This window comes from Patella vulgata, chromosome 9 (assembly GCF_932274485.2).
Source record: "Patella vulgata chromosome 9, xgPatVulg1.2, whole genome shotgun sequence".
Classification (NCBI taxonomy): Eukaryota; Metazoa; Mollusca; class Gastropoda; family Patellidae; genus Patella; species Patella vulgata.
In genome coordinates this window covers 37391287-37417182 of record NC_065887.2, presented here as the reverse complement: position 1 = coordinate 37417182, position 25896 = coordinate 37391287, and the positions used below count along the sequence as shown (strand labels likewise).

At 36.9% G+C, this 25896-nt stretch overlaps 1 protein-coding gene across 1 annotated transcript; it reads right to left on the bottom strand.

Annotated features, from left to right (window-relative positions):
* Nucleotides 1-539: 539 nt before the first annotated feature.
* Nucleotides 540-25896, bottom strand: LOC126832022 (inactive polypeptide N-acetylgalactosaminyltransferase-like protein 5). The gene is made up of 12 exons (XM_050562704.1): nt 25802-25896; nt 20265-20659; nt 19933-20099; nt 12540-12670; nt 10664-10908; nt 9521-9638; nt 9227-9376; nt 5069-5200; nt 4145-4252; nt 3273-3368; nt 1749-1889; nt 540-692 (listed from the first exon to the last, which is right to left on the bottom strand). The coding sequence occupies exons 2-12, from the start codon at nt 20657-20659 to the stop codon at nt 558-560; spliced, it is 1818 nt and encodes a 605-aa protein (XP_050418661.1). The 5' UTR covers nt 25802-25896; the 3' UTR covers nt 540-557.

The window sequence follows — 25896 nt, the reverse complement described above, 5'->3', positions numbered from 1 at the left end:
CTCAATCTGTCGACTTAATTCGTCGACTTGTTTCGTTGACTTGTCGACTCAATTCATCGACTTGTCGGGTTGTGAATAAGTCGAAGGCGACAAGTCGACGAAATGAAAGTGACGATCGATCGTCGGGTTATTTTGTAGTGTTGGCGGGTTGATTTTGTCGACTTGTCGCCTTCGACTTATTCACAACCTGAATAAGTCTAAGGCGACAAGTCGACAGAATTGGCCCGACAACTCGACGAAATGAAGGCGACGATCGTCGGGTTATTTTGTCATGTTGACGGGTTGATTTTGTCGACTTGTCACCTTCTTCACAAGGCGACAATTTAGATTCATTTGAATGGCTGCTAACATGCAGCCACCATACTAAACCGAGAAGTTGCGAGAAGTGGCCAGTCTCGTTCAATTTTGGGTTCACTTCCCTATGAGGTTCAGAGCAAAGGTAGGAAATAATCAATACAAGCCAAGAAATAATTTGTGGCTACTAGAATGCTAACAATAGGCAGATCGGGTGACAATGATAAGCGCCTATAACTAAGGGATAACATGTCTTTGGTCGTTTATTTAATCATAACAAAATGTAATCGTTTATTATTATCTGTACATGGTACCAGACGAATTACAGATTGTTGATAATCTGAGTCTGGTTCCAAACATTTACCACTAGCAGGATGATACAGCTGACTTGTAGTATTCTTAAATTATAAAAGGTATAGAGTTATTTCCCTTACATCAGATGTTTGTTGTTCTATAAAATGAAATGAAATGAGGTTTAGCTTTAGCTCCGACTGGACTAATGAAGACTGGGAGTGTGCTATGGGGTCAGATCTTTTTGACAAAGCCAGATGCATATTTCCTCAAGGTCACGAGATTTAAACAGGGTTGCCGAGGATTGTCGGTTTGGCTAAGACGTAGGGCTAGGTCTTGGGTTAGGGGCTTGCCTTGTCAAATAAATCTAACAGTGCTATGGGGAAATTTTGTCCGGCAGCGGCGCTACGGCCTACTTTTATATCGAATTCCAGCTGTCAAAGGATTTTGTACGTTACTGCCAATGCGTACACAGGGCCTCGTTTTTCTCCCCATCCTAAGGACTATACACTGTCCTTTGCCAGGCCCCCTGTCTTGCACCAATGATGATGGGGGCTCCACCGGGAACTCCTGGTTGAATTTCTCAGCCAACGCAGGTAGCGAGCATGGGACCTCTAAGTTAGGGAGCCAACGTCTTGTTACTCAATCTGATTAAAACACAGATCCTATTTCGTTTCGTTTTTTATATTTCACAATTTCATTTTACTTGTCTTTACTACACTAGCCCGTCGTCATTAGCTCACCTGGAGTAGAACAGTAGGACGTTAAACCGCATTTCTTTACTACAGTAGAATCTGGAAGAGTTGTTATATTACCGGCGTTCTGGTTAATTAGCCAATGAAACAACCTGTTACGGCGTATTCTTGGCGTGCGATGGACGGACTTGTGGGTAAACCACTAGAAACGTCAACGCTGATTGATTAATCAATGTTTGACGTCATAGGGCCAAAAGCCGCACGTACGACCCCTGACGCGACCTTCCAGTGTAGGCCATCGAGAGTATAAAAAAACGAAACGAAATATAGATCTGTATTTTAATCAGATTTCGCCTTACTGAGCCACCGTGGCTCCCGGCAATCTATAGACATGCCTTCAATGGTAAGAGCGGGGATACATATCTGAATGAATTCGAAATGATATATGCCATTTAAAATAAAACTTACCTCTAGCCGCCATATAAAAGTTTGAAAAGCCCTAAAGTCACATAATCGAATCTGTGACGAAGTAATATCTGTGCTACTATGTAAACATTTTCTGTGTAAATTTGATGGTCTGAAACTATGATGATCTGTTTCACGCCACGTCTGAAATAAATATCACAATTTGTTTCGATATAAAGGGATGATATCAAAAGGTATGTGGGAGGGGGGTGGGGGTAATCGGACGTAAACATGGGCTTGTTTGTGATATCACCTCAGTGGAAGTGGACCACGAAAAAAGATCTTTAACACATACAGAAAAGAAATAACGATTAACGTCCCGAAAACACAATATGTCGACCATCTTGCAACCAATATCCGTACTAGAGAGGAGAAGTTTGTCCGAACAGTGGCGTTTCCGTGACGCTTAATCGAATTTCATCCGTCACGAACACACAGCAGGGGCGTGCTGGCCCCGAAGGGGCCCGTCGCTCGCCGAAATTTGACAACGGGAAACGCATTTTGCAAGCACTTCTGGGAGACATCTAGGTATCATATTTTCCAAATTTATGCTGCTATTTTGACTATAAGACATACTACTGTACTTTCTCTGACTCCACTTTATGATTTTGCTGTAGTCGGCAAAATTTTTAATCAAAGACCATTTCACCTTAAGGTGACAGACATTTGCACGTCAGCATAATATATTTTACTAATCGTTGTGTATGTATGATTTTTCGCGTGCGCACTCTCAATTTTTTGAGGGGATTCCGCGTGAAAATTAGAGCTCTCAGGGGGGCCCGCTTATACGGGTGGACTTGTTGTTTAATGGGGGCCTGGGAGGACACCGTCCTCCTAAACTCCCTGCCAGCACGCCCCTGGCACACAGACACTAGTTCCCTACCCTATCCGAATTAGTAGTCAACAATTTATTTCCTAGACAAATAGAGTAAATAGAGTAAAGAATAAATAGAAAGAGGAGAAAAGGTAGCCGGGTGTATAAATTATCGTAAATGAAATTAATGGGAATTAACGTCCCACTTTTCTCACAATGAAGACAGGCATGTGCAATGAGGGTGTTTCGCCCTAACCGAACGATCAGAGAGAGAAAGGGGGTTCAACGTCCACTCGACACAAACTAGGTCATTTCGGGACTAACACATGATTCAATTTTATTTCAATAATTCGCTTGCGCGTAGGCTTCTTTAGCAGTGGGAGGAAACCCCAGAGAAAACCCACGAGGTTGGACAGGCGACCCTACGCGCAAGTGAATTATTGAAATAAAACCCTATTTCCCTATCCTTTCCCAAAATGTGAGTTGGGTAAGAAGATTAAAAGCGCTGAAATAAATATAGTACACAAAGTCTGTTGCAAAATATAACCACTACAGAGAACACCACCTTATGTTCTCTTTTTAAAGATAGGTGATAAAACATAAATCGCATTTTGTGTAATTTTAGGTATCTTGACGAAAGTTACACAAATATGATGTGAAATAGCTATAATGAAATAAGGAAGAGATGTGGATTAAGAATATGGTGTATTTACCGGTTGTTGCTGTATATCACATGGTATTAACATAACTGTAACTTCTGTTTCATAACCTTTATACCATAAACACAGTCCAGATGATATATGTAATATCTACACAATAAAATATAAACAACATTCAGTAACCTTTAATGCAAGAAACACGAGGAAAACATCTTCAATTAGCTGTAGTTGGTCTAACAATAACGCTATTATCCGGGATTCCTTTTAGCTGTAACTAATTTAACAATAATATCCGTGATTCCCCGTTTAGTCGTCACTAGAATAAAAATAACGCTATTATCGGTAATTCCCCCTTTAGTCACTACTAGTATAACAATAGCGCTAATATGGGTGGTTCCCCTTTAAATCGTCACTATAATAACAATGACATTAATATCGGCGATTTCCCATTTTAATCTCCATAGCGTTATTATAGTTAAATCTCATAAGTAGTAACATTAACGTTATAATAACTTTTCATTTTCTCGTAACAAGTAACAATAACCTTCTTATCAGTAATTTCCCCCGTCAGTCGTTACAGGTATAACAATAACGTTATTTTCAGGAATTCCCCTGTTTGTGACGAGGTTTTGGATGGCCGAATGGTTAACGCGTTTCGATTCCCCGCTTGTACGTGACAAGGAATAGGGTCGCCTGTCCAACCTCGTGGGTTTTTCTCTGGGCCCTCCGGTTTCCTCCCACTGCTAAAGACCCATATGTTAGTCCCGATATGACCCAGTTTGTGTCCAGTGTAACAGTATCTATAGTGTCTGTTTATTAGTGTCTGTGATAAGGTTAACTGAACCCTCATAATATCAGTTATTAATATTAATATTTAAAATAACAGTAGATCTTGTTTCCAATCGAGAATATTATAACATACCTACCTTTCCGACTCTTGTAATGGAGAATTTGTTATGACGCAAAATCATATCATCCATTCTATTTAATCTCCCAGCTTCAAGAGATTTATAGTTGGGGGCGGAGGGTAAAATCTGTCAAAGAATAGTTATACATAAATAGATGAACTACAGTTATGAAATCAAGGACGTTAATTATTAGTCTCGGACTATTTAGACGGGTAATTATCAGTCTCGGACTATTTAGACGGGTAATTATTAGTCTCGGACTATTTAGACGGGTAATTATTAGTCTCGTAATTATAAGTCTCGGACTATTTAGACGGGTAATTATTAGTCTCGGACTATTTAGACGGGTAATTATTAGTCTCGGACTATTTAGACAGGTAACTATTTAGACTGGTAACTATTATTAGTCTTGGACTATTTAGACTGGTAATTATTATTAGTCTCGGACTATTTAGACGGGTAATTATTATTAGTCTCGGACTATTTAGACGGGTAATTATTAGTCTCGGACTATTTAAACTGGTAATTATTTGGATTGATAATTATAAGTCCCAGACTGTTTATACTGGTAATAATTATATGAAATAAAATAACAATTACAAGATTAAAATTTGCGCTGAACTGATAAAGGTTTTATATTATACACTGTATTAATTTATTGTATTAGTATTAACACCATACTATAAATCTAATGTGTCGCCATATTTCCCATTATTGTAAATGAAATGGGGTTTAATATCATACTTTTCTGTCCTATCCGGGCGCCACGTCCTACTCTTATTCCGAATTCCAACTGTCATGGCTTTTTTTAGGTGCACGCCAATGTGTGCAACGTGTACCATCCGAATGATGGGATGTTTAACGTGCAATACAACTACCTCTAGTTTGTAGCACATGTCACAGCGAGCTTTACATCCGAGAATATTAAACAATATGACCTACCTGTTCAGGATAAACATTATCTAAATACCATTTAAAACTTGTACATCCTAATCTTTGTTTTAAAGCCAGACGATCTGATATATCACCATATAAAATACCTTGAACTTCAGGGTTCAACATATAAAATTCTTTCTGAAGAAAAAACAAATGTTATTTTTAAAAAAAAAAAAAAATGCCTTCCTCTTTGATTTGGATTTGACTGGATTTTATATGTAGATTCGTTATGTGTGATGACCACCTGTATTGGTTAAAACTTTTACAGCCATTGATAAAGCCACTGTTTAATTATAACCTATTTTGTGTTCCACTGTCGACACATGCCATTAAATTAAGTGGCGTGGTTTCGATTCCCCGGTTGTACGTGACAAGGAGTAGGGTTGCCTGTCCAACCTCATGGGTTTTCTCCGTGTCCTCCGGTTTTCTCCCACTGCTAAAGACCCCTACCCGCAAGCGAATTATTGAAATAAAATTAAACCATATATTAGTCCCGAAATGACCTAGTCTGTGTCGAGTGGACGTTACCCCCACCCCCTCTCTCTCTCTCTCTCTCTCTCTCTCAAATGGGCATCAAGCCCTAGCTCCCAAATTAATAGTTATCAAATTCAAATCAATTTTGATTGTTATGAAACCTTATATTACTGAATGGCTTTAAATAAGTCCTTTTCTCGTGGACCAAATTCCGAAATATTGTACACTTGACTACTGTGTGAACCATCGTAAATTTTAAACGGATTTCTTCGATTATGAACAAACTACTTAACTTTGGTTATTATAAATTTACCTGTGTGTTTGTAATGAACTCCCGTTCGATAAAATCCATTGCACAACTAATTATCACAACGATGAGAACAAGTTCTCTCTTGAAAAATTTGAAAATTTACTTGTAATTTCGACAGAGTCGATGTCAACAATGTCTTCGTGACGTATTGGTCGATTCCAATATACCTGTTGCGGGGGTTGGTTAACATTGAAAGATAGTTTGACAGCGCGATCATTTTGTTCGTATATGGGTTTGGGCGACGAAAAATATCAATTGAAGGCAATTACATAGGAGATTTATATGGAAACCATTGATCGCCAGTCTATCAAATTTTCTTCACAATTAAAATATCACTGATTGCACGGATACTCGTAAAAATAAAGTCATGTATAAACTATAAATATCCTATCTTCTTTATGTTGTCTTTGAAAGGCATTTAGTGAAAGTGATATATAATAACAGACAGCTTTATGGATGACATTCACTAGGTTTATTAACTGCACCGTTTCAATGAGGTTACTCTCACCGTTATCAAGCAATGATACCACTAGGTTTATTAACTGCAACGTTTCTATGAGGTTACTCTCACCGTTATCATTGCTTGATAACGGTGAGAGTAACCTCATTGAAACGTTGCAGTTAATAAACCTAGTGAATGTCATCCATAAAGCTGTCTGTTATTATACTTCTTTATGTTATAAATAATTTAACAAGGGTCATGAAGCTTACCTCCAAATTCTCTGAGTGTATTTTTAATTTTATACGCATTCTTTCGATCGAATAATAACCGCTTCAGTAACATACTGGTATATAATGCTACTAAGCCCGTATGACCCCGTAAGAAGCGGAACATTAATTCTCGATTCGACAGTTTTGACCGAAGTGTGATAAAGCCCGTAAAACGAATGTATAGTTGTGTTTGTGCGGCATGCGTTTTCAAAAGTAAATAATCCCATCCGAGTCGCTAATCAAATAATTAGAACAAAATATTTCAAAAAGTAAAGCTATAAAATTTGCAGAGATTTTACTAGAATGTAAAAGACGGTAACTAAATACAGGAATGCGGGTAGTTATGTGTGCGAACGCTCAAACTCAATGCCAATTGTCGTTGGTATCCAGACTACTCGGACTAAAGACTACTCGGACTAAGACCAGTCGGACCAAAACAAGACCAGTCGGACCAATTAAATTATATTATAAGGCTAGACAATATGCTATTTATTTATTATTAAATCACAATACAAAGAAGCAAATAATTCTTATACGGAATTCTTATATTTAGAGTTGTTTAGTTCAATTTTGTGTACGGAAAATAAATCAACGATTAGTTTTAAAATTAATTAATAATGGTGCCCAAAAAAATATCAATCTAATTTTTCTTATTTACTCTTGCAATGAGACTCGGTATGTCCAGACTTTTGACAGTTTCTACATATACGGGTATACTGTTCTTGTCTGATAGCCTAATTTTACTTTTTCCACATTCGCGGTATCCCCAGTGGTTTCATTCCGTTCTACCCCACTAACCCCTGGGTTACTATATATGTGGGGGGGGGGGGAGAGACACGTTTTCAAGTTATCCGCCCTTGATGCGTTAATATAAACAGCACATAATAATACGAAGACCGGACGTTTATATGTCCCTTTTTAAACGTGACTACAAGTGTGGTTCTCGATATTTTGCGATTTGGAATACAATTATCAATTTATTCAAACAACACGTTATTATTAGTTCGAGTAGTCATATTAAAACACACACAATTAGCAATTTATTCAAATAACACTTTATTATTGGTTCGAGTAGTCATATTAAAATAAACACAATTAGCAATTTATTAAAATAACACTTTATTATTGGTTCGAGTATTCATATTAAAGGCTCAATACCACTCTTGTTGTAACTGAATAATATGTCCCAATCTTTATTCTGATCAACAAATTGTACTATTTTAGAATATTTCAATTAATTGATGATACAAATTTCATCTTAACACACCTTATTTAAAAATTTTGAAATATTCAACATAATGGTTTGAAACGTCTAACATAAACCTTTTCAAATGAAACTTCGATTTAAAAATATTTTCGAACCCTCTGGACAAGTAAAATAGGATGTAATGGATAATTTACACAACAGGTAGGACACTTAAACATCTAGTACTTAGATAGAGATATTATTTATTTTCTGGAGCTTTCAAGCCAGCAAGAGTGTTATTGTCCCTTTAAAACAAGCGCAATTATCAATTTATTAAAACAACACTTTATTATTGGTCCGAGTCGTCTTTCTGTTGGGTCCGAATAGTCTTTTTGTATGGTCCGGGTAGTCTATTTGTTTGGGCTGAGTGGTCTATCAGTTGGTCCGACTGGTCTTGAACCGAGTGGTCTTTGGTCCGAGTGGTCATGGATTCTTGTCGTAATTGTACTTGAATTTCCTATGCTGTCACCCCTAATACGAAATGATATCTTCCGCAGAGTGACGTAACCATCTTCCATATTGGTATTTTTCTCTAGGAAAAGTTTGTGATATTTCAATTTTTCAAGAGAGAACTTGTTCTCATCGTTGTGATAATTAGTTGTGCAATGGATTTTATCGAACGGGAGTTCATTACAAACACACAGGTAAGTTTATAATAACCAAAGTTAAGTAGTTTGTTCATAATCGAAGAAATCCGTTTAAAATTTACCAAGACTCAGACAGTAAGCTGTATTACGTCTCTAGTACGTTCTGATTAACCGCCATTACCCCCCCCCCCCGTCAGACCAAAGTCGCCGTCAGGGCGTCTTGTGAATTAGGCCTACAACGCGACTAAAAATAATATGAGTCGTGTTAGGTCGTGCTTTGGTTTGATGGGGGCTTTTACAAAAGAATGTGAATTGAAAATAGTATTCTGACCTTGAAATTTTGCTCAAAGCGTATTGCATCGTATTAATTGTATTAATTAGACATTAATTAACTGATCCAGGCCTTAATCAACTCTCGATGGCATCAGATTTCTCCGATATTAAATAGATTAGAATGGTTCAGCGATACTTTGATTTAATCAAATATGGAGGACCGAGACTTAGCTTCGATTAACCAGCAGTACGGTGGTTGAAATTATTGCACACGTCTGTCAAACCTTCAAAGGCTAATATCTTCGCTTGCAATAGAGTAATTTGAATAAAATTTTCAAATTATTCATTTTACATCATCTACTTTCGAACTATTATAGCAAGAATGGCTAGTTCTTTATCTAAATCTTACATAATGTATCTTTAATGTAAGCTGCCATTTAGAAATCATGAGATTTGATTTTATTGCCCAATCTTATCTGGCTGTTTGTTACGTGTTTTTGTGTGGTTGTGTGCGGTTTCTGTTTCTTTTTATGGGTCGTACCAGCTTTGTACAGATTATTTACCTTATATTCCTCTAACCAGGTATGAGCTATACGACGTAAATTTCTTCTCAATAATAAAATTGAATCCTCAGCACCGGGTCTCTTTTTACGATAAATATGTCCTACTCTAGAACACGGCACAATCTCTGCTTGACCACCACACTGCCACACCTACAATTTAAAGTAACAGCATTTATAATGGCTAATAATCATAGAACATATTCATTTCTGTCTCACTCTGTCTCTCTCATAATGTATGTGCACTTAAATAAAAAATCTTTAATTATTTTAATTACAAGACAGAATCTGTATTACCTTAAATGACAGCTCCATATTTTCTCCTCCCCATATGTGAAGTTCAGGGTCATACTCTCCTATCTCTTGAAAATATTTTTTATCTATAGCAAATACTCCACCAGCCATTGTTGGTGTTCTGCAAATATTCACCAAGTTAATGTTTGTATTTAAAACGCTATCGCTAGTGTTCTGAAAAAATTTGCATCGTGTCGGGTCGTGTTCTGAAAATATTCACATTATTATATATGAAGCTATTCTTTAGTCTTGCCGTTACGAACATATATACAAACTTAACTGTTTTGTGTTCTGAAAATAATCAAATTGTTCTTATTAGTGTTATGAAAGTATGTACATTAACTTATTGCCGCATTAGATTAAAGGGGCGTTATGGAAGATTACATAAAGAGCTGGCAGTTTTCACTATAATAGTTAAAAACTAAATAATGTAATGGGAATATGCTGAAAATCTCAGTCAAATTGCTCCACTCTGATCCGAGATATTAGCGATTAAATTTCAGGCCTAGCCTCCATCATCATTGCTAAAGTCGGTACGATAAAAACAACATAGTCTCGATTATCCATTTTTGCATTTAATCATCAATGAGCGTTGAGCAGCAGATCGGATCCAAATCCAGTGAAAATCGAACACATAAGATGGCATCGCGAGTTAAATAAGGTCTTTTTGTGTTAATAAATGTCTAATTAATAGTTTATATAACATTTAAGGCCTAAAGAAAGACATGCAATATGCAGATTTATCTCTCGCATAATGTATGTTTAAATAATAAATTTGTTTTACGTGTAGCTAATTTGCCTGCAGGGTACTGACCAATTCAATAGTTCGTTTGCCTACTTTATGGATACTCAACTCAACTGCATTGACGTATTCTGGTCACGGATTGCCATTCATACATTTTATATAAACATATTTAAATATTTTTTACGCGGTAATTTATTAGTTGTACCAATTGTAATTTAACACAAAAATACGGTCCAGCCCAGCAATGTTAATGTTCACGTTTTAATGAAAAGGGAAATCTAAGAATTGCGCAATAAGATGCATTTGATACGGTGTAGTGATTGGACACTGACAAAGTAGTTAGGTTGAGAAAGGCTTTTTTTTTAGAATTCATAAATAGGGGAAGATATTAATCAACTCACTTTATAGGAAACGACTGCGCTGATTTGTTACTGAGTATTTTATCGGGTTGTGGATCCCATCTGAATTTAAGATCCCAAGTAAACCCACCGATAAATACAGGCTGTGAGTCGTACGCCATCGTATCAGTATTTATGGCGTCTATTATTGGTGACGGCACAATACTTCTATTCTCCAGTATCCTAGATAATAGTGGCTCTATCCATCCTATATTTACTTCACAGTGACTGTCTAAAAACATCAAAACCTTCAAATAAATAAACAAGAACACACTATCATCATTTATATACTTCTGTCTAAAAACATCAAAACAGTCAAGTAATAGAAACACAGCACGTGTTCAGGTGTGATGTACAATACAATTCAATAAAATATGCAATAAAAATAAACATACATAATATAGGAAATGAAATGAAATGAAATGGGGTTTAACGTCCTACTGTTCTGCTCCTATACTGGGCTAATGAAGACGGGCATACGCCATACAGTGTGCTATGAGGGAAATTTTGCCCGGGCAGCGGCACTATCGCCTACTCTTATATCGAATTCCAACTGCCAAGGGATCTTTTACGTGCATTCCAATGTTTACACAGGACCCCGGTTTTTCGTCTCACCCGAAGGACTAGACAGCTGTCCTTGTAAGGCCCTCCGTCCTGCATTACTGACAAGGGGAAACCACGTCGGAAAATATACATATAGGATAACTACATTAAACTATAGACGTAAAATATAACAGGTTAGCTTAGAATAAAATCTGATATCACTAATGGATTTTAAACGTAGAAAACAATTATAAGTTAAAGAAGGCTTTCTTAAACAAAAACGAGCAGTGACTTAAAAGAGAATAAATTGGTGCAGCATCTTATATTAAATGGTAAAGAATTATGTCTGTAATAGTTGCAAAGGTCACAATATTTACTATTTAAATGTAATGACTGGAATTAAGAACATCTGGGTATCAATACACAAAACAATGGTGATTGGGAAAAATAGAAATGTAAGCTTTAAATGGACTTATGTTAAAATTAAACAACATTTAGATCAATATATTTTATAACTGTCTGTGGTTTTAAATTCTGTATTTAACTTTTAATCTGGCATGGTGGACCTTTACTAGCGTATTTCATAGATCTTCAACGGATCCATGCTTTTTAGTAGAACTTTCATTTTGTAATCGTTCATTTTTTGTCGAAGACTCTCGTTAGCTGGAACAAACTACCTCATAATATTAGAAGTTGTTCATTCGAAAACGAACTTATATAGAGGCCTTTCCTCGTTAATTCATTTTAATTTATGCATAGTAATGATAGTTTATGCATTATTTTTTTACTTAACAATAACTATCTAAAATTTATAAAACTAGGAAGAAATGAAATAGGGTTTAAATTCCCACTGTTCTACTCCGACTGGGTTAATGAAGACGGGCCTACGCAATACAGTGTGCTACGAGGGAAAGTTTGCCCGGGCAGCGGTACTATGGCCAACTCTTATATCGAATTCCAACTGCCAAGGCATCTTTTACGTGCACACCAATATATACAAGGGACCTCGGTTTTTCGTCGCATCCGAACGACTAGACAGCTGACCCTGTCAAACCACGTCGGAAAATCCCGATGAACTTTCTCGGCTAATGCAGGGATCGAACACGTGTTCTTCAGGCTAGCGATTAAACTGGCAACTATTCATGTGTGTGATCTAAAGCATACAACTTGACTCAATAATACACCTTATGATATAAAACACTAGCGTTTACACTATGCCCCCCCCCCCCCAAGGCAGTAAGCAGAGATTAAAACAAAGATCCCAAACATAAACATTTTTTTTTTAAATATTTAAAACAGAAATAATAAGCGTCTTTTGTTTTACTGCAGTACTTACTTCACCATTTGCCTCTCTTGCACCACGCATACGAGATCTGATCAACCCCTGTCTTTCACTGTTTCGAAATAGTCTAACTTTAGAATAAAATGTCTGCTGAAGATGAGAATCAAGGTTCTGTTGTAAATCATCTGAAAATATAAGCACAATTGAATTCTACCAATTAAAGATACATTATGGGAGATTATAATAGAGAGTTGGCCATTCTTGCTATAACAGTTTAAAATAGATGATGAAAGAAGAATATATTGAAAATTTCAGTCAAATTACTTTATTCTGAACAAAGTTATCACGATCGTAATTTTTGACTAGAAATAGGAGTGAACTCTCTCTTCACCGTCTCCGAGAATGGCCGATCGTTTGATTGACAGGCGTTAACTCCACCTACATAATCTCGATTATCAAGTAACGTTTTCAATGGCTGTGGTACCGTTAGCCTATTCGGTTTGAGACGGGGTTATTTTTACTACAAATTAAAAATAAGACTTTTAATATATAGATAAGAAGCGAAATCAATGAGGCATAATTATAGCCGACTTCTTGTTAGCCTGCGTGTACTCTTGTACTGTAACTGGTAGGCCTAGGTAACTCCCGAAGCAGACAAATACTGAAATAGGAAACAGCGATCCAATGGGGCTGCAATTCAATTCAACTGGGGTGATGTTAGCTGCGATGTTTATCAATTTTCATAATTTTTCTGTAAACGCAAGTGACAGAAGAGCGTATAATACCGATATCCAAACTCTCATTTTAACCACAACTAAACATAATATCAAGGCCGTATATATCGAACTTTCAATCAAATTGACCGACATACGGCCTCGCTCAACAGCGGCCTCGCTTCGTACACTCAATCATTTAGCCTCGATCTAAAATTTCCGGGAGTATGACGTCAAAGTAACGGTTAATCTCCGCTTACGACGCCATTTAAAAATTTAATCAATCAATGAAATCCTGTTTAAATCCAAGCCGAATCCAAGCCATCCGTGGGTCTACAGAGTAGATTTTGTGCTTGTTGTGTAAATAAAGAACTAATTTATAATTTCTATTACATCTGAAGTCTAAATAAAGACTTACAATAATAAGATTTAGCTCTTGCATAATGTATGTTTAAGGGGGCAATTCAACAGCGAAAAGACGAAGTATTACATCCGAGACAAATACGTTCTCTTGTAGTAGTTGTAGTAGTAGTGGTGGTAGCAATAGTATCAGTAGTAGTAGCTGTAGTAGTAGTAGCAGCTGTAGAATAGTAGTAGGCCTAGTAGTAGAAGTAGTAGTAGCTGTAGTAGTAGTAGTAGAAGTAGTAGTAGTAGGCCTAGTAGTAGTAATAGTAGCTGTTGGTTTAAAACCTGCTTTCGCAGTAGTGATATTGCAGACAAGAACTGCGAGAATTCGCAATCTTTCCATTTGTGGCCTGTAACCACCGATTGGTTTAGTGGAAATTTCTTCCCTTTATTTATAAAAAAAACCATAGTGGGCTCAGCTAACCAAGATACTTCAATTATTGGTGGATATTAGAGAAATAATTTATACTAGAATATTATGCATCTTTATTATGCATTATTTCTAACTTGCATAATATATATTTCATGGTATTGGTGATATAGTGTTTATGTGCGAGCCGCATTGAACTTAGGCATACACCCATACTTTACTATTCCAATTAGCTCGACTTTCGTTATACGGGTGTGGATCAATTCGAAGGTCTGATACCGTAGGCCGGGTTTCGGAAAGAGTTGGAGAGAGAGACAGAGAGCGAGAGAGATGGGGTTTGTTATTTTCCAAGGTTTCGTCTGATGGGTTTTGTTAAAGTGTACTTTTAGGCTAATAATAGCCCCCCCACCCCCAAGATTTGAATATTCATACGGCTAGCGCAATAGCCCCCTTTGTAGTCCCATTTAGCACCACAACAGCAAGTGTTTCCAAAATCATCAGAAAACACTATACTGATCCCCAGGAGGAAAACCACCCAAAAGTCTTCACAGGGAATCTTATAATTACATATTTTAAAAATACAAAATCTCAACGACATCTTAGTAGGCTACACAGTAAATTAGACTAAATAAGACCAGTCCTCATCCTAATCCAAAACAAACAATATATCAAATCCTATCCCTAACCCTTAGTAAATAAAATCAATTAGATATAAGAATCCCTAACCCTAAACCGGCGATAGTGGAACAAACACATTTTTTTAGAAAATCCAATTCTTAGTAGGAGCTAATGAGGCTCTCACACTAGAGCCTCAAATGTATCCTTTTTTTTCAGAAACAAAACTACCAGAAGCACCACCTAAGGAAGACCATCGGCGCCACCAACACCGAAAAACAGAGAAATCAACTTTGTATATAACTTTAACGTATTGTGTGTATTTTCATAAAACCAGGAAATATCACGAACTAAATTTTCATCATCCTAGGTCAGTGCTTATGTGGTGACTCAACCTCTCCCCCAAATTCTTAAACATAACCGTAACCAACAATCCACATCACAAAATATTATCAGACTTAAGTTAAGAATTTACTCAAAATTGTTTGCCTTATTTTAACTAAAATATAGCCCTTTATAAAACTTTTGTTGTTTTAATATATCAAATACATCAATAAGAAACTATGTGCAAAGTTTTGTGTTTCTGGATCAAAGATATTGCTCATAATCAGTGATTGAATGTTGAGTAAATTCTTAACTTAAGTCTGAGAATGGTTTCTGAACTTGGGGCCTGTAGACGGAATGACGTCATTTTACCATTATGACGATTTTGGCTAACCCTAAAACATTAAAATTATTGGTTGTGTGGAGTAAATAAAACTCCCCTTTTCTTAAAGTTATAATAAATCATGTAATGTCTATAAAGTTATAGAATTAAACATATCACCTCAAACAGAGTAGCCTATATACAACAGATTGTATAATTAAACAGCTATAATAAATCATGTAATTTCTATAAAAATAGGCTATATACAACAGATTGTATAGACTTATGAAAATTTCAAAACACAAAATATATTTCATATCTAATAAAATGAAATGAATGATTGCTATATTAAAATACCGCGTTATTAGAATATTATGTAAGAGAAGTTATATCAGGGACTTCATTAGAGGCATGCTGGGCGGATAAGCAGGGTAGGTCGTGTATGCAAAAACCAAAGAAACCGGGAATGGTTGATAACACTAGAATCCGGCGATATTTACAACCAGGATATATGGGTGTGTGTGGCTGTGTGCACTCTTTTCCGAAAAAGTGTCCTCTCAATGTAAGTACACGCACCATTAAACAACCCTCCTTGCTTGTTGGCTTTAATCGTAAATGGGACAGGAAACCAGTTAAAGCTGCTGGTGATCGACTTAATGTGTGACTGGAATCCAATTTCCTCTGATTTCGGTTTCGATTTTAAAAACTTTGCACTTTGCAACCATTTATAATCATAATTTCGCATTTACCCCCGGATTAAAATTGCCATGGGCTGACTGGGTAGCTCTGTGCCCTCGGACCAACTGGTTCCGTTGGGCAACCATCGCGGTAAACACTACTAAGTGATATGATGAGAAAACGAAACTAGTTTGATTCACTATTCCTGCTCCCCACTCACATAGATTATTTCTCTCCCCAGGTTGAGACTATTAGGTTTTTTCAGTGGATACGAAGATCAATTTCAGTTATTTTGAAAAAAAAAAATATATGTCAAATTATGTTTTTCCAAATCTGGCGGTCCAAGGCCCAGTACTCCCCCTGACAACAGATGTGTCGAAACTGTACTTGTTTATCATTATTTCAACTTGACCTGGACCAAACAAAAAGTGTCTGATTTGGGCACAAATTTCTATAGAAAACGACAGAGGCTCATATTTTGGGAGATTTTTTTTAACCATTTCCACCAGGCACGGATTAAGCGCGGTGCTGATCATCAGATTGCACCCAAGAGCTCCAATGTTAAAGGGGCCCCAAAATTAGTTCTAAAAATAAATTTTAAGATTTGATTTATTATGTTATGCCAAATAAATCTATCAACCATACTGACATACACATTGCATTTGTGTGTGCGACGGGCAATGACCAGAATATGCCCGTTTTTAATGTTGACATTTTACCCATGCAGGCTTCCACTGATTTCCACTGATGGCTTACAGATTAGATTTCACAGTCGGATTAAGATTTCCATAATATTCAAAATGCTTGTTTTTCTTTACTCATAGGTCGTTTATTTCTTAATTGTTGCTGACTGTTAGTCGGGACACATCTCCCAGGTCCGTTACCATTTCTCGGGGAACAAGGTGTTTGACAATAATTTCTGATAGAAGTGACCCTAGTGAAGATGTCTGTACTTTGCTACCTCTGAAAACTATGGGCTAACCTGGTTGATGGATTATGATTAGGTCCCGAAGATTTGAACATGGACATATACTCAGCCAAATTAAAAACTTGACACTGATGAATTTCAACAACAAATTTTTTCTGGTAAGTCAAATAAATTTTAAAGTGTTTCTAACGATAGTAAGTAGTAAGAAGCCTTTAATTTCATAAAATTGTAAAGTCAGGTGGATCACGTGACTTTTGAGCATATAAAGATGAAAAACCTATAAAACACGCGCAAACACAAACTCGTGAGGTCAATCGATGCAAGTTTGCTTAAACTGAACACGCACACGTAACTTGAACTGGAAAAACAAATTAAAATTGTTATTTTCATCTTTGTTAGAAAATGCCGCGCCTTTCAAATGTAGAACGTCTACGTGCTATAGGTGGGCTCTATGCTGGTCAGTCTGTGGTCACTGTTGCAAGAGCCTTTAATTGTTCACGCCAGACAATAATTAATCTTAGAATGAGAGTGCTTCAAACTGGAACTAATGCCGACCGCCCAAGGGCGGGGGCGCCACTTGTGACGCCACTCCAGGACGATCAAGCAATACGATTACGTCATCTTAGAAACAGATTTGTCATTGCAACCTCCACAAGTAGAGAGATGTTTGGTGGAAGGGTAACTGCACAAACTGTTCGAAATCGCTTGCAGGCTGCTGGTCTTCGAGCTCGAAGGCCCTATAATGGACCAATATTGACACCTCTTCATCGCCGTAACCGACTTGTGTGGGCCACAAGATACATAAGATTTACTCAAAGACAGTGGAATTCGGTTGTCTTTAGTGACGAATCTCGATTCACTTTGAGATTTTCCGATGGCAGGGTCCCAGTGTACCGCAGACGAGGTGAACGTTACGCTCAAGTATGCGTGGCGGCAGCGTCATGGTTTGGGGTTCTTTTTGTGCATATGGACGTTCTCCTTTTGTTGTTGTCCAAGGGAACTTAAATGCTGCCCAGTACAGGGACCAGATTTTGCAACCTGTTCTTCTACCGTTTATGCAGAGACATGGGCCTGGACTAACGTTTCAACAAGACAGTGCTCGACCCCATACAGCAATTGCAACCCAGAATTTTTTTAAGAAATGCCGGTGTCCAAGTCTTGGATTGGCCGTCGCTTAGCCCCGACCTTAATCCTATTGAACACATCTGGGACGAACTGGGTCGACGTGTTCGTCAGCAAGTGAATCCACCACTGACGTTGCAGGACCTTCAACATGCTCTTGCTGAGCAGTGGCGACGTCTTCCTCGGGTAGTGTTTACTAATGTTCTGAGATCCACGAGAAGACGTTGTGTGGCAGAACGAGACGCTAGAGGAGGCCACAACCGTTAGTAAACACTTTATTCCGATTGTTCTCCAAGTCTGTGAATTTCATTTTGGGGGGTACTGTGACATCACGAACGTTATCAATGTCAAGGACTTTCGGCGAGACGTATTCTTGCTTTCTGTTGATGTCAAGGTCGTCTGTGCACAACATAACACTAAAATAGTTGCCTTAAACCAAATATTAAAAATCTAGTCCCACAAATCCCGAGTGTCAAGTTTTTAATTTGGCTGGGTATATAATCGGGGTACAACCCCCTAGATCCGTGATCATTTCTCGGGGAACCAAGTCAAGATTCTTGACACATGTTTTCTGAGATTACTGCGGAATACATTATTATATAGTGCATTATAATGTATTATGATCGATGTAATATATGAAAGATAAGATTCAAGGATGTCTGAAACAATTTACGTTTGTTATTATTACATGTGTAGGTCTGTAGTCGCAAAAACGCTTAACTCTTGTATGCTTTCCCGTTTAAAATTAGTTCTGTCAGCTTGGAAATGGCATATTCGTGTTTCACGTCCCACTCTACCCCTGAAACGACATATCACACGTGTATGTTGCTATTGGCATTGAAAGAATACTTTTCGATCCAGTTTCTGTCGTCATATTGGAGGATTTTGGCCGCCATATTGGATCAACCGTTTGCGAAATGAATCGGATATTTATTGTTTAAGCGGCATTTAGTAGCTGGATGAAATCAACAGATGACACAATTATATGGAATACAAGTTATTTGAAGAATTTATTTCAGAATGAATCGGAAACTGTGCACAATGAGTCCGGTGACTAATAAAACCTATAAAATGACATCTTACACGTGTCATTTCGCCAACAATGGCGCCAGACAGTGTTTATTATATTGCTTTTACGTGTTTTATCCATTAGTCAATTTAAAGCAGATTGGCAAAAAAGTAATGTGATTTCGAGCACCTTATTTTGTTGACTAGAAGGCAAAAAGATTTTTTTTTCACAGAAATATTATATTCTTATCTATTTTTCACTTTGTCCGTCTACCCGGAACAACCCGGAATATTGTCAAAATAATTAGATAGATGCTGTTTTGGGTTAACAATATGGCGTCGATGACTTCACCAAACTGACGTCATGCCGCCTCCACGTTACTAAAGTTTCTTACCATAGAAATATATTTCTATGCTTCTTGCATACTATCTCCCCAAAGAGTTGGCATTTGGCAAGGCCTGTCGCATTAACTACAGCGATTCTTTCTATCTAAAGTCCTTGTTTGGGGTTTTGTTTGGCTCATTTTAAAACCGTTTTCCCGTCATCATTACTCCCGTCTGCGCAGAAAAGTAGGCCGTTAAACCCCATTTCATTTCATTTCTATAAGCCGAGTTCTTCAGTGTGCTGGCATTGAGGTATCTTGTGATGACTTACACCTAAAATAATACCGTGATTGGGAAATGTTCACTTTTTCAATTGAAGCCCTAAATATTCCTGTCACAGTGTGCACCCCCACCCCACCCGGTTCATTTTCCCAAGATAAAAACTGAAAAATGAATGTGGGAAATAATCATTATCTATATAAACTGAAAGAGATGGCGGTGTAAAACAACATATATACGTCAAATGGCCTTTACATAATTACCCTAATTTGATATTATACTGTATTCATATTATAATTCTACTCATCTGAAAATAATCGGTAGTGTTGGGGGACTATCTATAACAGAATGTTACCTACCTAGCTGACTGTTGTCATCTATAAGAATAATTTCAGCCAATAAATAGGAAGGTGTTTTATTTATAACAGAATGAACCGTTCTTATTAAAGCTGAAAAGGCTTCGTTTATAAAACATATAACTACACTAACAGTTGGCAGCTTATCACCATAGTTACGAGACTTACACCTGAAACATAAACAAAATATATCACCATAGTAACAACATTTATATATGACATATTGGTATATCATGACAAAAGCGAATTTCACCATAGTTACCAAATTTCCTTGTAAATTTAAATATATAACAATGGCAACAAGACAAAGACCAGAATATGTATATATGACCTACCGGTTGTGTCTAGCATCAGGTATACGTCTATTAGGATCTAGTTTATCACTGATATATTGATTATAGTAATGTTGTTTATACCCGGCTTCATATAACTTTTCATCTTCCGGTGTTAATACTAAACCTTTCTCATATAAACTATATAAATCATCCGCTCTATAACCCGACACTTTACTCACACTTTTATTTAAAATAATTAAACTTGATTCTTCGGGTCTTGTAAAAGTCGTTTGGTTGGACATAATCTGAAAAGAGTAACCAATCGCAAGCGTCACAGTTATTCCAATTGCTACATGAATCCAAGAGTTATAGGTCTGGCCTTTCCGCTTTTTAACATTTTTAGTTGATTTAATCAAAGTCTTTAAAGTCTGTCTTCTCACATCTATATTTGTCATCTGTAAAAATAAAATGAGACCAATATGAAATAAATGTTATTAAATTAGATCTTCATTCTATTCAAATTTAAATAGTTAATCTTTACTATATACACTTCTTCGTCCGTTAAGGCGGGGGATTGGGTGGCCGACTGGTTAGGGCGTTCGCGCTGTATCATAAGGTCTGTCATTGAGTTAACTGACGTGGTTTCGATTCCCCGGTTGTACGTGACAAGGAGTAGGATTGCCTGTCCAACCTCAATGGTTTTCTCCGGATCCTCCAGTTTCCTCCCACGGCTAAAGACCCCTATGCGCAAGCGAATTATTGAAATAAAATTGAAACATATGTTAAACCCGAAATGACCTAGTTTGTGTTGAGTGGACGTTAAACCCCATTGTCTCTCTCTCTCTCTCGTCCGTTAGGGCCCCTTTAACGCACTTGTTCGGGACAAGGGGTAAGGTAGCCTGCCTTATAGCCTCGTAAAGTTTCCACGCCCAAAGCTCCTCCTAAGACACATTGGTCCTTTGCCACAGCAAACAGATGGAAAATATGTAGGACTACCTACAACCTTCTTCAAGCTGTAAAAATAGAAAGTCAGAAGTCACAGAAACTCTTTTTATAAAATCTTCTTTACCAGACAGTATAGAATCTAACTTATCTAAAATTCAATAAAATTATCAGAAACTATAGCCTATGTAACAGCACCGCTGTATAACAGAAAATACATTTACACCAGGAACAAGAATATAAACATGAACATAAATAAAACAGGAACATAAATAAAAAAGGGACTTTATAACCAATGTTTCGAATATGTGAAACAGGAAAATATAAAAAAAGGAACATAAATAAAACAAGAATGGGAATATAAATAAAACAGGGACATATGGTTAGGCTTTTTAGTCAATTAAATCACTACTTTATCAGTTTAATCAATCTAACTCGGAAATATTCATCGTTTTGTAGCACTTATATTATACGAATGAACAATTTCTAAACAATCCTGGTTCTCACAATCATTTACGTTTCCGTCAAGAATTCCTGAAATATTGTGGAAATGGTACGGGAGATTTATCGATGGTACGGATTCGTTCTTCCTTGTACACATTGGCAAAAGAAGAAAAGGTGTTATGTATTTTCCATGTAGTAGCAACACTTACATGAAGACATGCATTATAAATTTATTACCATGTCTAAGTTTTGTATGGGCAACATTTACAGAACGTTTGCCAAAGTATAGAAATGTAAGGGGACTTGTTTACCGTGTTTGAAAACATGCTGTTTAAATGTTTTAAGTGAAGCGGAATCTCTAACATTAACAGGGGTGTCATTCTAATGGTGAACTGTTAGTGGGACAAAGGAAGATTTCTGGGTTTCGGTGTAACAATGGACAGATCTTAGAGACTTGGTGTAGCGCAGAAAATATGGATTGATCTTAGATATTTTATGGAAGCCTACTGTGGCCATTTTATAATCTCGATATCTCGCGGCGAGAAGTCAAAAAGTCGAGGGAGCGAGAAGCCGAGGGCGTGAACACGAGCGTGCGAGAACGTGAGGCAAAAGGCGAGAATGCGTGGATCTCGCCCAGGGAACACGAGATTATTTTTACCCCGACTTCTTGGGAACCGGAAAGTAGACGGGCCGCTATATTCTGCATTCTTTGGAGTTTGTGTTCAAGGAATTCCAATTAGAAGAGAGTTATGGTTGTCAATATGAGAGGTGACTAAAAGAGTTTTTATACAAACTATGAAAATATATTTGCGGACTTTACCAATGTTTTGAATATTAAAGTAATTGTATCATGGAAATGTTGCTACCGACCATTGTACCAATATGACTATTAAAGTTACCAGCTGTAATATGTGCATCGTACTATAATAATCCCATCTAAAGTCATCTGCTCTCATGTAAAACATTAAAATAATTTGTAACGTGCAGTAAAACACCGCGACAAAAAAAAAATAAAAATAAATTAATGCAAACACAATAGAAACGTTCGATTTTTCTACTTTGTATACTATGCTTCAACATGCAGATCTTAAAGATAATTTAGATTGGTTTGTAGATAAAGCCTTTAATGGAGCTTTCGGGAAAGGCAGAAACTTGATGGCCATTTATGCAGAAGATGCTAAATGGATTATAGAACGTCGCAATGCCAACACTGTAGTTTTTGATAAAGAAAAATTTCAAAATATCATAACTTTCCTCGTTGACAATGCCATATTTGAGGTTGGGGATCAGATAATGCAACAAACCATTGGTTTGCCAATGGGAACTAACCCCGCCCCATTTATGGCACATGCACATTTATATAAATACGAATTCGACTTTCAAGACCATACAAGAAAAACAGATTACAAAGTAGCTAGAAGTCTAAACTATACCTTCCGATACATTGATGACATAACACCTATCAATGATAACGGAAATTTCAACAAATATAAAAATGAAATATATCCTCCTGAACTAATATTAAATAAAGAAAATTCCGGTACTATAAATGCATCTGTTCTTGACCTGAACATCAATATAATTAACAATAAATTTAATGTCGGTATTTTCGACAAAACGGACAAATTTGGTTTTGAAGTAGTAAAATATCCGTCAATCTATAGTAACATACCAGATACCACGCTATATTAGTGTTTTCTATTCACAGGCATTACGATTTTTGACAATATGTAACAATAAAGAACTATTTCTCTCCCGAATAAAATCTCTTTACTTTAAATGCACTGCCAAAGGCGCTACACAGTTACGCATTTTAAAAGCAATTTCAAAACTTCCATTTCTTCAACATACCAAGTTTGACATTTCTTGTGAGTATATAACCGACTACATACTGGATAATAATGATCCAATTTAAATTTTATTTTAGATTTTCTGTAGTTACCTAACCCTGTCTGAATTACCTCCCTTAATTTTATGCCTTTATAAATACACTTACATAGTACGATTTCTTCAACATGCCTGTTTTGCATTTCTTGTGTGGGGTATTATATTAATATATTATAAATTGTACAATTACATAACTTAATAATTCCGATTAGTCGCTAAAACTTATGGTTTTTAAGCTTTTAACGTTATTTTATCTGGATTATCGCCCTTATTATTGTGATTTTTTATCACCTTCTAAGATATGGCGTCATTCCCAAAATAACGTCGCAACTGAGTCAGCAGACGGCTGTCCCTCGAGACAGTCTACATTTCCTATTTGCTTCTTTGTATTCAGTTTTGTTTTTGTGACGATGGAACATGTACCCTATATGTATTGAATAATGAAGCATTTCTTGATTGAATTTAGAGTTTAGACTACTTTTTTTTATACATTTCACCGATGTGGTTACTTGTATAGTTGAATTTTACTACATATGCTTACATTCGTATTTCGTGTAGCATATAGCCGATCATGACTCATGCTGGCATTACACAATGGGTTCTTTGGGTTGTATTCCTAATTGTTTTCAAATTTGAGTGAAGTCTGTATCACTACAGACCCGGGACTGTACAGCGCAGTGGACGCTTACGGCTAGCCCCCGGGTCCATTCACTTTTTTAATATGATGTCCTGTCCGTGTATTTGTTTTTGTGTAAATTTTGTATGGTGCAGTCCCCCTGTACTTAATTGTGCCATCATAACAAAAAATGGAAGCCACATTTTCCAAGGAACCAGCATGCCAAGTTTCATGGCAGAATAGGAGACAGAGTTATATAGTAGCCTCAATTATCCAGATGCGGAGAGAATGAGCCTCTATCAGAATAAGGATGATTGATGAAAACATGCTATGGTTGAAAATATGACAGCTCACATCGACCATATTATGTCGCTGTAACAGCTGCGATATTGGACACCATCCCTTTAACTTTGTATACTTAATACGCTATTCATCGTACTTTGTTTCAGCGACATTAATAATGGAATGCGTATAACACAATACACATTTATATGGAATACAGTTATTTTAGAAGGTTATTCCAGGCGACGTTTCGGTGATTGTTCTCGAGAACTCCTGTCAAAACGTGGCGAGAAATAAAACTTCTAAAGTCACTTGTTTTCCATATAATTGTTTCGTGTGTTATTGATTATACTGACATAAACATCTGTATAAGGCGTATCAAATTTCATAATTTAAAAAATGAAAAATTCTCATTTATGTGTCTTTTTTGTGCAGATGTTTTCGGTCAGAACATTTTGATGGGAATGTTCCATGCAGTGTGCTGTAGTGGAAATCGTATCCGCACAGCGGAATTTACGACGTCTCTTCTCCAAATTCCAACTGCCACGGGTTCTTTTACGTGCATTCAAACGAGTACTCAGAGGCCCCGAAGTAATGTTTTACAAAGAGTTGTTGGTATAAATAAATAAAAAAAAGTATACTGTTCCTTGATCGTAAAGTAGAAGAAAATCGGTGACTTTTCTGAATGTGCGTACCTAGAGGCTTGGAAAAATTGTTGAATTTAAAACTATAAACCACCTGCCCGGGCTTTCACGCTGTGGGGGCCCCGGTCCGTCCTTGTTCCGTATGAGGCTCTCGTCAACGTCAGGGTATCCGGGCCACGCAGGTAATCAGGGTCTAGTCCGGGCCTGTAGAACGCTACATTGATGATATTGGTGACCGCACCAGTGTCACTTTGTCGCTAGTGATGATGCATGCTATTATCAATCGCTTATGTTGGCTGACAGGTATCCAATCCAATCATTTCGTTTCGTTTGGCGCTAAAAATCTCGATGTTTTACGATATTTTTCCTAATTGTGGACCTCTTGCCGACCAATAACAGCGTTATTCTTTCCTCGCTAATAATATGCCCGGAAGAAGTTTTATTATATTTTGGTGTTTGATGGTCACGGTTTTTCTATTTCGATTTATTTGCCGTCTTAGAATTTCCTGTCAAAATCGTGTACATCTGATTATTAATAAAACTTTAACGTAGTACATGTATTTGGTATGTCACATTATGTTCTGTTAAGTCTCAGTTTCTGTGTTTTAGCAAAGTGGCCTCCAGTTATCCCAAATATACGCCAAAATGATGCGAGAGAGCTTGTATCTTTAAAAAAAATTCGAGATACCAAAAATTAATAGAACTTTGAAAAACAAATAAGTTTTGTAAATCCAGTCAACTAATTGTAGGAACATGGATAGATCGCATTGATGGAACCCTACCTTGTACGATATTTTCCTTCTGCCTCTCACAATACTCAGATGTCAAAGTATGACCATTTAACAGTTACATGTTATCCATCAGTGACAGAATGTAT